The 16,278-nt window shown below is 35.0% G+C and overlaps 1 protein-coding gene across 2 annotated transcripts in view; it reads left to right on the top strand.

Moving 5' to 3' along the window:
- The window catches only part of jbug (filamin-type immunoglobulin domains fbug), a 1,114,928-nt gene that overhangs the window by 732,170 nt on the left and 366,480 nt on the right, over positions 1 to 16,278 (top strand). Inside the window, exon 35 of one of the 2 annotated variants that reach the window (XM_090381438.1) lies at positions 4,935 to 5,108. In XM_090381438.1, coding sequence (XP_090237564.1) covers positions 4,935 to 5,108 — 174 coding nt within the window. The remainder of the gene's footprint in view (positions 1 to 4,934; positions 5,109 to 16,278) is intronic. The other variant, XM_090381439.1, reaches the window with a different exon arrangement.

Below are 16,278 nucleotides of genomic sequence, written 5' to 3'. Positions count from 1 at the left end.
AATAACATTAGTCCACGAAGAGCAGCACCCATTGATTACCACCCTCTGTCTTCTCGCACTTAACCATCCTTTTATCCGTTGTAGCAACTTACCCTTAATACCATTCTGCTCCAATTGGTACAATAGTCCTCCATGCGCAACAGTGTCAAAAGCTTTCCTGAAATCCAAATATATGATATCAAAATTATTTTTTGCATCCAGTTCCTTTGTAACCACATCATAATATCCTATCAAATTTGTCAGACAAGACTTTCCCTTTCCCTTAAGTCAAGAACACAAGTCTTGTGTTCTTGACTAATCTGTTTTATTTACTATACTCCTAGCATTAGCATACAAGCATGTATATATGTGGGTGTGTGAGTTTTCCTGCACCCATTCTAAGATCTCTACATCATTTGTAAAATGAAGTTTCCAGACTTGTATACAATACTCAAGATGAGGCCTAACGATTATGGAATGTGATAATCAACTTCTTGTCCCTGCAGCCAAAGTTCTTTTATATGTCATTGGCAGAATCGCATAAGCTGTTCTGGCAAGCAGTCTACACTATTCAAAAGAACTTCATTTTGGACTGTACAATTCACATCTCATCCCTCCCCCCAGGTCTCTTTTGTTCCCCACCACCTCAAGTGTGATAACACCTAATTGGTACTTTAATCAGTGATTTCTGCTGCCTATATTCAGTACAGTCAGTCCTCGTATAGCACGATAGTGGCGTTCCTAGAAACCCTCGTGCAATGCAAAATCGTGTAATATAAACAACAGGCACTATGAGAAAAATAGGGTTAGGTGCCAACCACCCAAGATTGAACACACATTTGTAACCAAAACATTACCAAACACCAAACACAATAAATAATCATAATAAAATACGTAAGTATTTTTTTACGATTATTTATTATTATATGTAATAAAATACGTAATACGTAAGCATTTTAATTACTTAAGTATTTTAAGTAATACGTAAGTATTTTATTACGACTATCACTTAATAAAATATTGCTAATGCTTTTGCTTCTGTCGTAAGCAAACTTGTTTTTTGTTTGATTTTCTATCCAAACAGATGACAGCCGTTCCATCTCATCCAATTTTTTGTGTCTTAATCTAATGGATTTTAATTATACTTTGACTTGTTCCTGCTATGAAAGTTGTTTTTATGTTCTCTGCATTCTTTGTAATTCTCGGCGTTGCCTCATTTAGGTGTGTAGCACGTGCAATATCACATGGTCTTTCATTTCGCTCAAAGCGTTTCATAATTTCATATTTTTTCTCTATCGACAGAGGCGGACTGGCCATTAGCCTTACCAGGGGAAACCCCGGTGGGCCAGAGGCTGGTGTGATTTTGGCCATAAACCGTAGTATGAGGCCACTATAAATTTTCCCGGGTAATAATTTTTGATCCAGTCCGCCTCTGTTTATCGATATTGCTTTTGTTTTTTTCTGTGAATCTGCAGTGTCTTCACCAGGACCCTTATTTTTCACACCTTTTAAGTATTTTTCTCATTTTTAGGGAATAAAGCCCAATTACAAAACAAGGAGGCACACTTGATACACATAAACAAAGCTGGGCGCGTGTAGCAACTGAATAAAGAACACCGTAAAGGCAGAGATACACTATTAACACCTCACATTTTACTAAAGCACATTTCTAGGGGTTACTACCATAAAACAATGAAAACAATTTCCAGTTGCCTTTCTGCTAATGTAATATGTTATAAACTGGTAGTAAACTCGATCTAATTGCATTTGCGATTATACCGATAGCTGGAATTGTGTGGGTTTTTACGTTATTATGGTGAAATGTGTTTCCCCTTCACTGATATAAAAAACATAAATACATTTTCAGAATCTCCTCTTCATTCCTATCATGTTGCGTTCAGTTGGGGTGATTCCGCATTCGACTGCCATTTCTTGTAAACACAAAGGCGAATTGTGCATAAGCGAATTCGGTTCGTGTTATATAAAATATCGTTCCCCTATTTATAAATCGTGTATGATCGAATTCATGTAGTGTAAACACGTGTTATATGAGGACTGACTGTACCTTGCAATATTAAACCTCACTTGTCACATTTGAGCCTATCTGCATCTTGTAATAATATTACATAACAATAGATTCTATGTGCTTCTTAACCAAGAGTATGACTTTTTCCTCTCCTCATCTCCGTGTACACGTGTCATCAGTATATTCAAATTTCGCACCACTCCATTTCTGAGTTAATCTTTCTATACGTATTGTTCTTACTATATTTAAATTCCACATCCACTTTGTGCGAATTTCCCATGTTTCCAATATCCTTACAATACCTGCATTAACTACTACTTCAAATTCATCAGTTTTATTTACTATACTCCTAGCATTAGCATACAAGCATGTATATATGTGTGTGTGTGATTTTGCTCATAGTAACTGTAACTTAACCCATATATTTCCTTTCCCACGAGTGCCTCTAGCATGCCCAGTAGTCCCCGTTTCTTGTGTTCCTAGCTGGTACATGTTCCAGTAAAAGCAGTCCATGAATCAATTTAACCTCTACTGGAGTTGTCATTAAACTATTCATTTTTTGTATCCTCCCAAAGTGAAAGTTTTCTGACCTACCTAACTCTGCATTGATATCCTCAAATCTCGTATTGTAAAGTATCCTCTGCTCCTTCTATTTAAGTATATCCTATCCCCATAAAAACAACCTCTCTTGTTAATATGTTCAGATTATGCTATGAATAATTCTACCTCATTAGCATTGCTCAGGCTCTCCAGTGGTAAATTGGTTGACAAGGCTTTCTCCCTCCTCCCTGTTGTCTCACAAAACTGAAGGTTAGGTTAATTTAATCCTTACTTGTAAATTTTCTCAACATTGTCCTCTACCTATTAAGTAAATCCTCATATCTATTTTTAATATCATTAGTGCTAACATTTGGTACAGTATCACTTTTATTCCTTTAAAGAACAATAACTCCTCTACATCATTAATTTTTGCTCCACTTAGAGATACCCTGATTCTATTTCACCTATCCTTTTTGCACGATGGATTACTCTTTTCCCTCAGAGTAGCTCCCTCCTCTGCTACCAGCAATTTCTGCTACTGTGTTTTGCGATCTGAGCTTGGCAGCTCAGAGTGCTTGTTGGGTCCAAAGTTTTAATTTCTTTGAGGCCATCAACACCATTCTTCAAGCTGTCATATTTGCAAACAAGATAATGAATTTGTGCTTAATCTCATATTATTTGCAACAAAAATGCACAAAGGCACTCCTTTTGGCCGTATCATTTCCAGATACAGAAAAAACTTTGGAAATAAGCAACAAATAGTGTACTGTAGAAAGCAGTGATTCTAAGGAGAACTGCTTTCAGTGTTTTTGTTAAATCTGTAAACTGTAAATTTATATAAACATGATTTTGTAATGAAGCTATATAATAATATGCAACAGTAGAACATAGTATGGGTGCTTCTGTAGCCAGGTGAGCAGGAGCAGCAGTGCGTGGCACACATTTCTTGGTTAGACTGGGGTTTCAGCCCATGACCACCAAATACGGAAGATGCAGAAAGGTCAGGGAATGACCACTCCATATCCCCAGAGCAATATGGCCTTAGTTTCTAATGCTCCTAAAAACCAAAGAACAACAACATATTACGAAAAGAAATTATGAGTATGTTATATATCGATCCGTAGCCGAGTGGGCAAGAGCGGGAGTGCAGTAGAACACGCTCTTTGAGTAGACCGGGGTTCAAGCCCCTGACTGCTGAATACGGTCGATCTGCCAACCCGCACTGGACTAGCGTGGTAGATTATGGTCCATTTCCCTCAGCATGAATTGTTGAGGAGGCTTCCATCCTGCAGTGGGTTGATAATGGCTGCACTTTACTTTTTTTTTTATATATATCGTTACACAGTCTCATTATAAAATCGTGTTCGTATTGATATAGATTTATACTTTACTAACTTTATGAAAACACTTCCAATATTAATTATACTCTTACAGAATCACTTAAAAGAATATTAAAAATCATCATGATTTTTACGTTATCTTTATATCAGTGCATTAAACACTGATTGGGAGGACAAAAGAAAATGCTATGGGTTGTGTTTTTACATTCATTTGCAAAGTAATTTTACTACAAAGACAAATGTATTACGTTTTTCCAAGATATGGAAAAAAATATATAATTTGGGTTTCTTTGATTTTTTTTGGTTTCTTTTTAGATTATAAAGCTTCTTTAATCAAGTTTTGATTTTTCTGACCTGATCAAGAATCACCAACAGAAGAATATTGTCTTTGGTCTAATAAATTTTACAGAAATACAGTGGCCCACTGTATTTCTGTAAAATTTATATTTACAAATTCACAATTAACATGACAGAATTATTAAAACGCTAGTTTTCATTTGTGCTACTAAAACCTTTTTGACTAAAGTTATTAATAGAGTAATATTATTGAAGAAATTCAAGAAGAACTAATTGCTAGTAAGCTAGCTACTACTACTGTAAAATAAATTTTGACAAATTTTTAGTGTCCAAGGAGCAGTTTTCCTCTCCCTACCCACTCATTCTTTTTAACTATTATGTGCCTCTATCTGCTGCTTTGTTCTGAGATAAATATACTCAGCTGTAATATCATGATGATGTATTTTTTATTATTAATTAAAGTATTACTATTTTTATTAGTTTTTTTATTCTTATTTATATATATTACAATGTGTCTTTGCTTTTTATTAGAATTCATTTGCATTTCATGTACAGTTTTCTTGTTGTTAATCATCTTAATTATAATGTTAGTTTAACTTTTAAATAGACTTTTCCCATGAGAATAAGTATATTACCGACTTTCTATTGAAAATAATTAAAATTAAAAATTGAATGCATCATTTTGTTTTTGTTTTTTTATAATTTTATCTGTTTTTTTTTTTTTTTTTTTTTTTTGTGTATGTGTGCTGCAGGAAGTCCTTTCAAGATTGAGATTCAAGATGCTGTAACAGATTCAAAAATTACAAAAAGTAAATTAAGCATATTAGCAAATGGAGAAGGGTTGAAGCAAGGACTTGTGGGTTCAATTAATGTCTTTGACATTGATATGAATGGTTTGGATGGTGATGTTGATGTTAAAGTCACAGGTAAATTAAACTTAATTATTTCATAATTTTAGATTTTATATATCAGGGGTGGCCAACGAGTCTATCGCGGCTTTAATTTTAGTTGATCACAAAAAAGAATTTTAAATATACAGTCATCCCTCGATTTGCGCAGTCAGGTATACTACCAAAATTTTATATTGCGCAGAGGGTTTCACTACCTGTGCGTTGTTTTATTTTTTTAAATTTTATTTACTTTTTTTTTTTTTTTTTGCGAAGCTTCAAAAATAGGAATGAAGAGCAGATTTTTAAAATTTATTTTATTTTTTTTTTGTATTATTGAAGATTTCATTGAAAGAGAAACACATTTCACCATTATATCGTAAAATACCAAAGAATTTCAGCTGTGGATATTATTGCAAATGCAATAAGATTGAGTTTACTACCCATTTATAATTAGATTGCACTATCAGAAAAGTGCAAATTGTTTTATGGTCATGACCTCCAGAAATAGCTTTAGAGAAATATCACAAAGGCATTCAAAACTGATTCTTATAAGGATATAACCAAACAGAGCAATAAACGGTGGTGTGTTTGTCCGGTTATTTTGGAAACTGCTTTCTCATTCGGGAATCCTCTTCATCAATTATCCTACGTTAGCTGTTCAGACAGAATATTTTTCCGGTTCGCGCAACTTAAATTGTTTTAATCGGTAAGCATTGCTTTTGCTGATTTAATAACTGGATAGTACTTATATGTTAATGTAATACCTTTTTGATTTAAAACAAATACTACGAAAAAGAGTAAAACGTATCATTTTCATCAAGAATGGGAACTAGAATACTTTTTTGTAATGGTGAAAGAAAAATGTTGTTGTTTGATTTGCAATGCTTTCGTGGCTATATCCAAAAAAGGAAATTTAGAAAGGCACTTCAACGCACTCCGTGGTAAATACCAATCAGATTTTCCGCCAAATAGTGACCTTAGAAAAAATAAATTAGAGGAACTTAAATCTAGATTATTAGCGCAACAAAATTTCTTCATGACACCTAATTTACAATCTAAAGCGGTAACTGTAGCACATTTAAAGTGAGTCATCTTCTAGGAAAAAAATGCAAACCATTTTCTGATGGTCAATTCATCAAAGACGCATTTTTAGAAATAACAGATTCTCTTTTTGAAAATTTCAAGAAAAAAAAAAAAGAAATTAAAAGTGCTCTTCAAGATCTGCAATTATCTCGAAATACTGTGATGCGACGCATCGAAAAAATGAGTAAACATGTGAACAATTGTGTGCTCATATTGCTAATCGTGTGTCCTTTTCTTTACAACTGAATAAATCTACAGACGTCAGTGATACGGCTCAATTGCTCGATTTTGTTGGTATGTTTTTCAATGATTCTGCCACTAGACAAGAGCTGCTGGGTATGGTTTCGTTAAAAGAAAGAACTAGAGGTGTTGATATCTTTAACTCATTTAAACATTCTATTGAAAAAATTAAATTAAATTACCACTGTTTAAGCTCCTATCAGTAACAACAGATGGAGCATCTTAAGGACGGGGCAACTTAAGGGATTCATCGCATTGTGCCAAAAGGATGATAAATTCCCAGATTTTTTGAGTTATCACTGTATCATTATCAGCCAGCAAAAGATTGAATACTAAAAGTGTTATGGACATCGCTTTCGAAATCTTGAGTTCTATCAGAGGACAATCTCTTTAAAGGAGACTTTTCAAAATGCAACTCGATGAAAATGAACCAGATATGATATTACACACAGATGTGAGGTGGCTGAGTTGGAGTAAGTTTCTACAGAAATTTCGAAATTTGCTGAATGAAATTAAAAAATTTGTTGATCAAATGGGAGATGATTATCAGCAGCTACAAGATATGGAGTGGTTGTGTGATCTGGCATTTTTAGCAGATTTTACCAGTAAATTAAGTGATTTGAATTTGGAATTACAAATAAAAAGTAAAAATGTGGGTGACATGATTAGTAGTATTTCTGCATATAAATATCAATTTTTGGCAATGGCTAAGGATCTCAAAGAAAAAAAATTCGATCATTTGCAAAAATATCCTGTTTTTGAATTTAATAGTAAGAAATATGTTTTTGAAATTCAGAATGTTGTGGAAGATGTTGAAACCAGAATCAGTGATTTTAAAACAATTGAAGACATCGTTCAATATATTTCTTATCCATGTAATGTCCACTTAGATACGAAACAAATTGCAGAAAAAATCGCTGCGATTTTGCAAATGGAGAAAATATTACTTGAAAATGAAATTATTACATTGCAAAACGATATCTTCCTAAAAGCCAGATCATCAAAAAAGACTTTTGGAAATCTGTTTGCCGAGAAAAGTACCCAAATGTAAAAAAATGCAGTGAACTTTTAAATTCCTGTTTTGATTCCACATATCTGTGTGAATCGGCCTTTTTGTATTTGAAACAAACAAAGACGAAGAATTGCCGTGCTCTTATGGACTTGCATACAGAAGATTCTTTACGATTGGACTTATCATGGTATATCCCGGATTTTGAAAGCTTGGCAGATGACACGAAGACACAAACTTCGCATAAATTAAAATTTTATGCGAATGAATCAATTTAAAATAAGAATTCTGAATTGAATTGAATTTTAAAATTTATAAACAATATTTTTCAATATGTGTTGATTAACTTTTTTAACCTTGTGCGATGAAATTTTTGAGATGGTAGATCGTGGCACATTTCGAAGGAAAAAAGTAGATTGCATCACAACTTAAGTTGGCCACCCCTGTTATATATGTTATACTTGCATATCCGCCAACCTCAATGCAGTAGAGAGTCTCAGTTCATTCTAAAGTCTTTTTTTTTTTTTTTTTCCAATTTAACCTCTTCTCCATCTTGCTGTTGTAATATAAGTTGGTGACAAAGGGGTTTTTTCCCTCTTTTTGATGAAACTCAGTTTTTGGGCAATTTTTTTTTCTTTTGCAAAAAAAAAATTAGTGAAGCTACATTAAAGTTTGAATTTTTTCAAAAATATTTGCAAATTTCTGCTTATTTTCATTATTGAATTGACCATCAAGGTTGTTAGTTCACATGGAAAAATAGAAATGCAAAAAATAAGTGTGCAGTCATTTTGTTGTACTAGTGTTACACAAAGCTACATAACATTGTCTTTCAAAAGACATGGCGCACTGCTGCTCCTGCCCTCCATAGCCAGGTGGGCAGGAGCAGCAGTGCGTATCGCACGCTTCTTGATCAGACCGGGGTTCAAGCCCGTCACCACCAAATACGGAGGATGCGGAAAGGTCAGGAAATGACCACCGCATATCCCCGGAGCAATATGGCCTTAGTTGCTAATGCTCCTAAAAACCAAATAACAACAACAATATTCAAAAGACATACACCATATTTTCACATAGTGTGAAAGCCAAAAAAAAAAAAGTAACAAGTTTTTTTTTTTTTTGTGTACTGAAGGTAGATGTGAATTTTCAATTCTATGCAGAAAACCTGATGTAATATTACATTTGCAAACAGATAAATATAGGGACAGCATGAGGTAACATAATAAGAAATTCAAAAATAAAAGTAGTATTTCTTAGTGACAATGATGTCATATATTCTGAAAGTCTATTTGCATCTTTTGCTACAATCCTCTTCTAAGTTATTAAACAACTCTCTGAGGTCAGGTATGCAGTTGATATATGTATTAGTATTGATAAATGATGCATGAAAACAAGCTCATGCAGCATCAGCCAAAAAATATAAATAAATAAATAAAATATCACTTCCCATATCACTATTCAGCTGCTCTAACAATCTATCTACTTCTTCCTCAAATTTATTAAAACTACTCACTTCTACAAAACCAAATGGAAGTATTTTTTCAACAATTCACTACCCTTTGGCTGAAGACAAAGTTCCATTCACTATTCCTGCGATCATGCTTCCTGAGTTTAATTTATGCCCTTCCATGTGTGCCTAAGTAGGAGAAAGGTTTCCATCAGCATTGAGTGAGCTCAATACCAATGGAATTTCATCGGCATTCAGATTACTCAATTAAACACCTTAGTCAGATCTTGGAGATTTTAGTCTCCAGGCAATGAAATTTGCAGAACTCCAACAGATCCACATCCTTCTGCAAATACTTCCAGATGATATGCAGTACTCAATGTGTAGACTAACTATTGCCTTATACAATAAGATTATCACCTCCTTACTCCTACTGAAAAAATTTCTGTATATCATTCATAAAACCCCATAAGCTGTCATGGCAGAGTGTCTGCGCTACTCAGAGAACTTAATATCTGACAGTCGTTTTCATTCTCCACTACCCTGAGTGTCTTACCCCCACAGTTTATATGTTTTTCTAGGATTTCTGGTACAATATGCAGCACCTTGCATTTGTAAATGTTAAGCTTAATTTGTCAATTCTCAGCCCAAGTATCTAATTTTAAGAGATCTGTACTAATAGCTTACATTGATTACTGTTTTTAACCATTTTGTTAACATTCGTATCATCTGCAAACAGATTATTCCTGAAATGCCTTCATAAATATACAATATAGAAAACAAAAATGAGCTCAGCACTGAACCTCAGAAAATCCCCTATTACAAGGAGACCAAGAAGAGCAGTGCCCATTGATGAGCATTTTGTCTTCTCCTACTGAGCCACCCCTTTATCCACAGTAACTTGCCCTTGATGCCTCATTGCTCCAATTTATACTGCAGTCTTTTATGTGGAACAGTGTAAAAAGCTTTTCTGAAATCTATGTATATGATGTCAAAATAACATTGTTTCCTTGTTATTCTATCATAGTATATTATCAAAATGGACATACAAAATTGTCCCTTAAAAAATCCATGTTGTGACTACAATATGACAGTATTCATGTCTAGATGATCCTGCACTATTTATTTAACCAGTGACTTCATCCCTGGAACAGAGGTCAAGCTAAGAGGTCTGCAGTGATTCATTTCACTCTTTGATTCCACTCACTGATTTTCTCACTCTTTGATTTGAGGATACATTCGTACTTCTCCAGTCCACAGGGACTTCCCCTGAATACAAGGATGCTGTCATCATTATGGCTGAAGGTTTGTTCACCTCCTTTGCCTCCCTCCCTTAATATAATTGGATTGATCCAATCTGCTACTGCTTCTGGTTTTGCATTTAGTTTCGCCCGTTAGATTTTGTTAAACTTCTGGTATTCCCATCCCTGAAAATTTCCTCACGTGAATATAGATGCAAAATATTTATTTAGTTTGTCAGCAACTTGAGGAAGAATATGAACGATTAAACCACTCATATCTACTGGACCAGTGTAATTCATCACGTTTCTTCTGTTTATATAACTAAAGAATCATTGTTGTTTTCCTTTGAATTTTCACATAATCTGCTTAGCTTGCTTAACCTCCTTTGTGACTTGATTGTGCAGACTAATTTGTTTACTGTTTTATTGTTTAGGCCTTCACATTACTTGATACTTTTTATGTAACCATTTATTTTTCTTCTCTGCCACGAGTCTCATCGGTTCATCTGACATCTCTTTAGGTCTCTTTTTGTACAAAAAGCTACAATTATCTCCCTGAATCCTTCCCATTTAGAATTTGCTGTTGATAACCTCATCAGGTGGTCTGACTTAAAATTTTAAACTGACCTGAGACCATTATAGTCACTGTTAGAAAGTAGAAGTCTTTCTGTTTGTTGTTAACAAAGAGCAGTTTATTTTTAATTAACTTTCACATAATATACACTATGATCACTGCCACTTAGTGAGTGTTTCTTTTATTTTCAGATTCTTAATTCATTAAGGGTCACTGCTGATAATCAGATGAATAGTATTACTTTCTTTTCTTTTTCTCTTATATTGTAGTGTAGAAAATAATTATCCAGTAAATCCACACCAATTTTTCTACTTTGTCAGTATCTGGAAAGTTAAAATTTCTCCTTTATAAGTCATACTGATTTACTGGCCCACTCTATTTCTTTGTGTAATTTTTCATTATTCTCTTCGCATTTGGCCTATAGCACAATCCTACTCTAATTTTTGGTTTTCCATGTTATGTCACACCAAATTGTCATAACATTGCACTGAAAACTCATGTCAACTGGATACCTTGCTTAGATTTTATGAGCTCTTGACTAAAATCATTAAACTATCCTTCTCTCTCTCTCTCTCTCTCTCTCTCTCTCTCTCTCTCTCTCTCTCTCTCTCTCTCTCTCTCTCTCTCTCTCTCTCTCCCCCTCTTCCCCTCCCTCCCCTCATTCTGTTTTCCGTCTCCTTCTCCTACAGATATAGGGGCAACAATCACTTGCCCCTATGTCTGCAGATGCTGTTAATCTATTATTCTGTGGCACCTCCATTGCCTGGTGGGCAAGAGCAGCAGTGCATAGCACACGCTTTTTGATTAGACCGGGGTTCGAGCCTGTGACCACCAAATACAGAGGATGCGGAAAGGTCAGGAAATGACCACCGCATATCTCTGGAGCAATATGGCCTTAGATGCTAATGCTTCTAAAAACCAAATAACAAACAAACTATTATTCTGTGTATCCCACCCGGGCCAGCAGTTTTCTGACCTACCTAGTACTGCCTTGATATTTTGTCCTCTGTAGACTGTACTTCCTATAGGCACCCCCATTACTTCTTTGTAGGTGGGAAGTTCATCAAAAATGTAATTGTTAAGAACACAAAGGTTAATTAAGAGACACCAGGAATTGCACTACTTTGAATAAGTAACACTTCTCTAGTAGAGAAGACCTAATGTAATTTATTATGAGTGGATACCACCAGCCAAACGGCACCGTTTCAAGGCTGTTGGCCTATCATTGGTGGGTGGGTGAGCAGGTACCCTGGTAATGCAACATGTGATCACAGTTGCGAAGTGATTCCACGATATGAGAGAAGCCAAATGGTGTACAGATAATGTATTTAAAGATGAAATGCACAAGGCGTAATTAACTATATGATAATTGGTATGTATCCCACCCGAGCCAGCAGTTTTCTGACCTACCTAGTACTGCCTTGATATTTTGTCCACTGTAGACTGTACTTCCTGTAGGCACCCACATTACTTCTTTGTAGGTGGGAAGCTCATTAAAAATGTAATTGTTAAGAACACAAAGGTTAATTAAAAGGTACCAGGAATTGCACTACTTTAAATAAGTAACACTCCTCTAGTAGAGAAGACTACTGTAATTTATTCTGAGTGGATACTACCACCCAAACGGCACCGTTTCAAGGCTGTTGGCCTATCATCAGTGAGTGGGAAGGTACCCTGGTTGTGAAGTGATTCCACAATATGAGAGATGCCAAATGGTGTACAGATAATGGTGTACAGTTACCATGATACTGCACTACCTCGAATAATGTATTTAAAGGTGAAATGCACAAGGCATAATTATATATGGATTTTAAGTAATTAACTATATAATAATTAGTGTAGTAACACCATAGTTTACCCATAAATTTAATCTACGTATGCTGTGTAAAAGGCATCGTTTTTAATTGTATCTCATATTGTGGTTGCCTTCACAGCGAAATCTATCTCATTGAAGGCAACCAGAATATGAGATACAATTAAAATGTTAATTACAGAATAGTTTACGGCTAAAGCTTCAGGTTACGTGGGGAGTTAATAGTGTTGAAGTTAGGGCAATTGCATCATTTGTGTACGAAGACAACTACTTAAATAGTTATGAATTGGCATCATTAAGTATATCTCATATTGTGAATATACCTTGACGAGATACCATGATATTGCACTACCTCGAATAAGTAACGCTTTGCCATAGGAGAAGACTATTGTTACTTATGGGTTGAGCACGCTGAATTCTGATGGGATCCTTCCACTTGTTCAGATTACGAACCTAAGGGGGCATAAATTCAAATTAAGAAAGGATAGATGTGCGGAAATTTGGTTTAAACAGTGGGTGGTTAATTGCTGGAACAAACTTCCATCTGTCGTGGAAGTTGATAGGTTGAATAAATATAAGGAGGAACAAGACAGGCATTTGAAGGGAATGGTGTGATTTTTTTTTTTTTTTTTTTTGGGCTAATGTTGCATAAGCTCATACACTTGCTTTCTTGCATCACATGCCACTACTACTACTATTCTCAGCAGATAACATCACCCATATGGCACCATTTTGGAGCTTATTGGCTCCTCATCAGTGGTTGGTTAGGTACTCTGGTGATGCAGTGATGAAAACCCAGTTGCGAAGTATAACTCCACAAATGAGAGATGCCTGATGGTGTGGAGTAATTTAGATTACAGATTGGTTTAGGGCTAAAGCCTCACATTACGTAGGGAGTTAACTAACATACAAGTTGAACCATATCTGTGCGTAGCCAACTACTTAAGTAGTTATGAATTGGCATCATTAACGAGAGTCTTCTCTATGGTAGGTATAGTGTTACTTATTACGAGGTAGTGCAACATCTTGGTAGTAGTAGTAGTGGCATGTGATGCAAGAAAGCAAGTGTATGAGCTTATGCAGTATCAGCCAAAAAAAAATCACACCATTCCCTCCAAATGCCTGTCCAGTTCCTCCTTAAATTGATTTTATCTATCAACTTCCACGACAGATGGAAGTTTGTTCCAGCAATTAACCACCCGCTGGATAAAGACCAATTTCCGCACATCTATTCTACATCTGTCCTTCCTCAATTTCAATTTATGCCCACTTAGGTTCGTAATCTGAACAAGGGGAAGAATCCCATCAGAATTCAGCGTGCTCAACCCATTCAAGGCCTTATACACCTCAATCAGATCATCTCGCAGGTGTCTAGTCTCCACCGCTCCAATTTCCAGAACTTAAGCCTCTCCTGGTAAGAGGATCCCGTCATTCCCTTCACCAATCTTGTTGCCCTTCTCTGTACATGCTCAAGTAAATCTACATCCTTCCTAAAATGAGGACTCCAGACCTGTATTCAAGGCGTGGCCTGACCATTGCCTTATACAGAGGGACAATCGCCTCCTCCGCGAGCCAGTTCCTGATAGGGGTGTATAAAGCTCTGAAGAGAATCATTAAAATGAATGAGGGAGGTATGTTTTCACTGGAAAAAAGAGAGTAGAACCTGGGGAGGGGTGGCAAAAATATAAAATTTTAGGGTGTAATAGGATACTGGATCTCATGTTTTCTTTGAAGCATGTGTTGTAGGTCATTAAAATGAATTTCTTGCAACATTGGTTGAGGTTGATAGTTTGGTGAAGTTCAAAGCAGAATTAGATTGGCATTTTTTTGGCAATGGGGGACAATACGAATGACAGAATTTTTTTTTTTTTTTTTTTTTTTTTCTTTTGCAGTTGCAGAAAAAATTTGTCTTCCTTTCATTATTTAGCCATTATAATACTAATACCAATATTATTACTGGACATCTATATATCACGTCTAAAGGAGAAATGACTAAAATTGTAATAAACTGGCATATTCTTCTTCCTCTGTTAAGCAAATAATGTAGTACAGTGGAACTGAAGAGGTTTTCTTAGCATTTAGAGGACATATACAATGTGGTTTAACTGATATAACCAACAGTTTTACAAGAAACTAGCATATCTTTGCAAGAATTCCTTTCAGTTTGAAACTACAGTATTTGCTGATGGGCAGAAATATCAACTGTTTCCATGACAGTGTGACCATTTTTTTAGAATTCAGAACTACATCCAACTGTATTCCTTTACAGACATCTGGAAGCATTGTAGCTATGCACATGGTGATTGGAATCAGCGTAACTCCTCTGCCTTTATATTACTGAATCATCTTTACATTACCAATGACATTAAGTGTCTGATTATACAGCTGGATACTCTTCCCATTCTCTATGTTGGGAGACTTTAATGCTCATCTCTCTTTATGGGGGATTGCCTTAAAGATGGATATGATTGATTAATTGAATCTGTTCTATAGGCTGATTCACAATTTGAGCAACCCAAATATCAGTAATTAATCTTAATAGCATTGACTTTTGTGATAACATGCAAGATACAAACAACAAGATTCATGTAAACTGACAGGCAGTGGACATTTTCCAAATCATGTGGGACAAAATATAAATTATCAATCAAATGAGATGGATGATTTTTATTGGGAATAGTATAAATCAGGAGTGGCCAACTTAATTTGTGATGCAATCTACTTTTTTCCTTCAAAATATGCCGCGATCTACCATCTCAAAAATTTAATTGCACAAGGTGCACAAATCGAGGGATGACTGTATATTTAAAATTCGTCATGATCAACTGAAATTAAATCCGCAATCGACTGGTAGCTCGTGATCGACTCATTAGCCACCCCTTGTATAAATCATTCATTTCATTAAATTAAAAAAATATTCAAACAGAATCCTTCAAGGATGCTGCTAAGCACATTACTTATCAATTACTAACTGAAGCATTCTGCTATTCTACAAAAATCTACTCATAAATGTTGGCATACTAACATCTAGTGAATTGAAATGTGTTATTCCATCAGAGAGAGAGAGAGAGAGAGAGAGAGAGAAAAAAATGTATGGAATCTGTTTTGAAAGTTTTTTTTCTCTGTCCATAAATCTAATTAATTACAAGAATCTCAGAGTAAATGTACATCAGAAAGTATCATAAAAGAACTGATGACTTAGTCAATAAATACAAGGTCATGCTGGAAAAATGTCAAAATAAGGGACAAAATGTTCTTTTGGCTGCAATTCTTTCCAGACATGATAGGAGGAAATATATGATGAAAGCCTTGTGGATTAACTCTATATATGAAGGACTGTTCTTATTGGAATTTTTTTTTCAGCTTAGCTGAAAGTTAATAGAAGAAAGCTAATTAAAAGAAGAAGAAAAAAACTAGTTAATAGAAGAAAATTTTTTTGTAAAGGATGATTTTTGTAAAATTGTAAAATTTTTGTAAAATTTTTTTTGCTAATGTCACTTAGGACTCCTTAAGGGATCAGAGAAACTGCAAATTTTGCAGGGATTAGGGGAATCATTTGAAATGACACAGGTTAGTGACTTGGGCCCAAATTACACCTGCACCCTCCCTGTGAGGTACCCATGTCCAACCTGTAATTGCCTTATACATAGAAAGAAACATTGAAGTAGGTTCAAGAACCATCACTCAGCTTAAAAACATTTTTAAGCAATTATAAGGGATGTTTAAGCAACAACTAAACTTGTCTATATAGTAAAGCCAGGATTATTATAAATAAATTAAATGAATTTAAGCTTTTGGTTAT

The sequence above is a fragment of the Mastigoproctus giganteus genome, chromosome 9, assembly GCF_048544385.1.
Source record: "Mastigoproctus giganteus isolate SK-2022 chromosome 9, ASM4854438v1, whole genome shotgun sequence".
Lineage (NCBI taxonomy): Eukaryota > Metazoa > Arthropoda > Arachnida > Uropygi > Thelyphonidae > Mastigoproctus > Mastigoproctus giganteus.
Note: the sequence above shows the minus strand (reverse complement) of the source record. Positions and strands in the feature narration are given on the sequence as shown.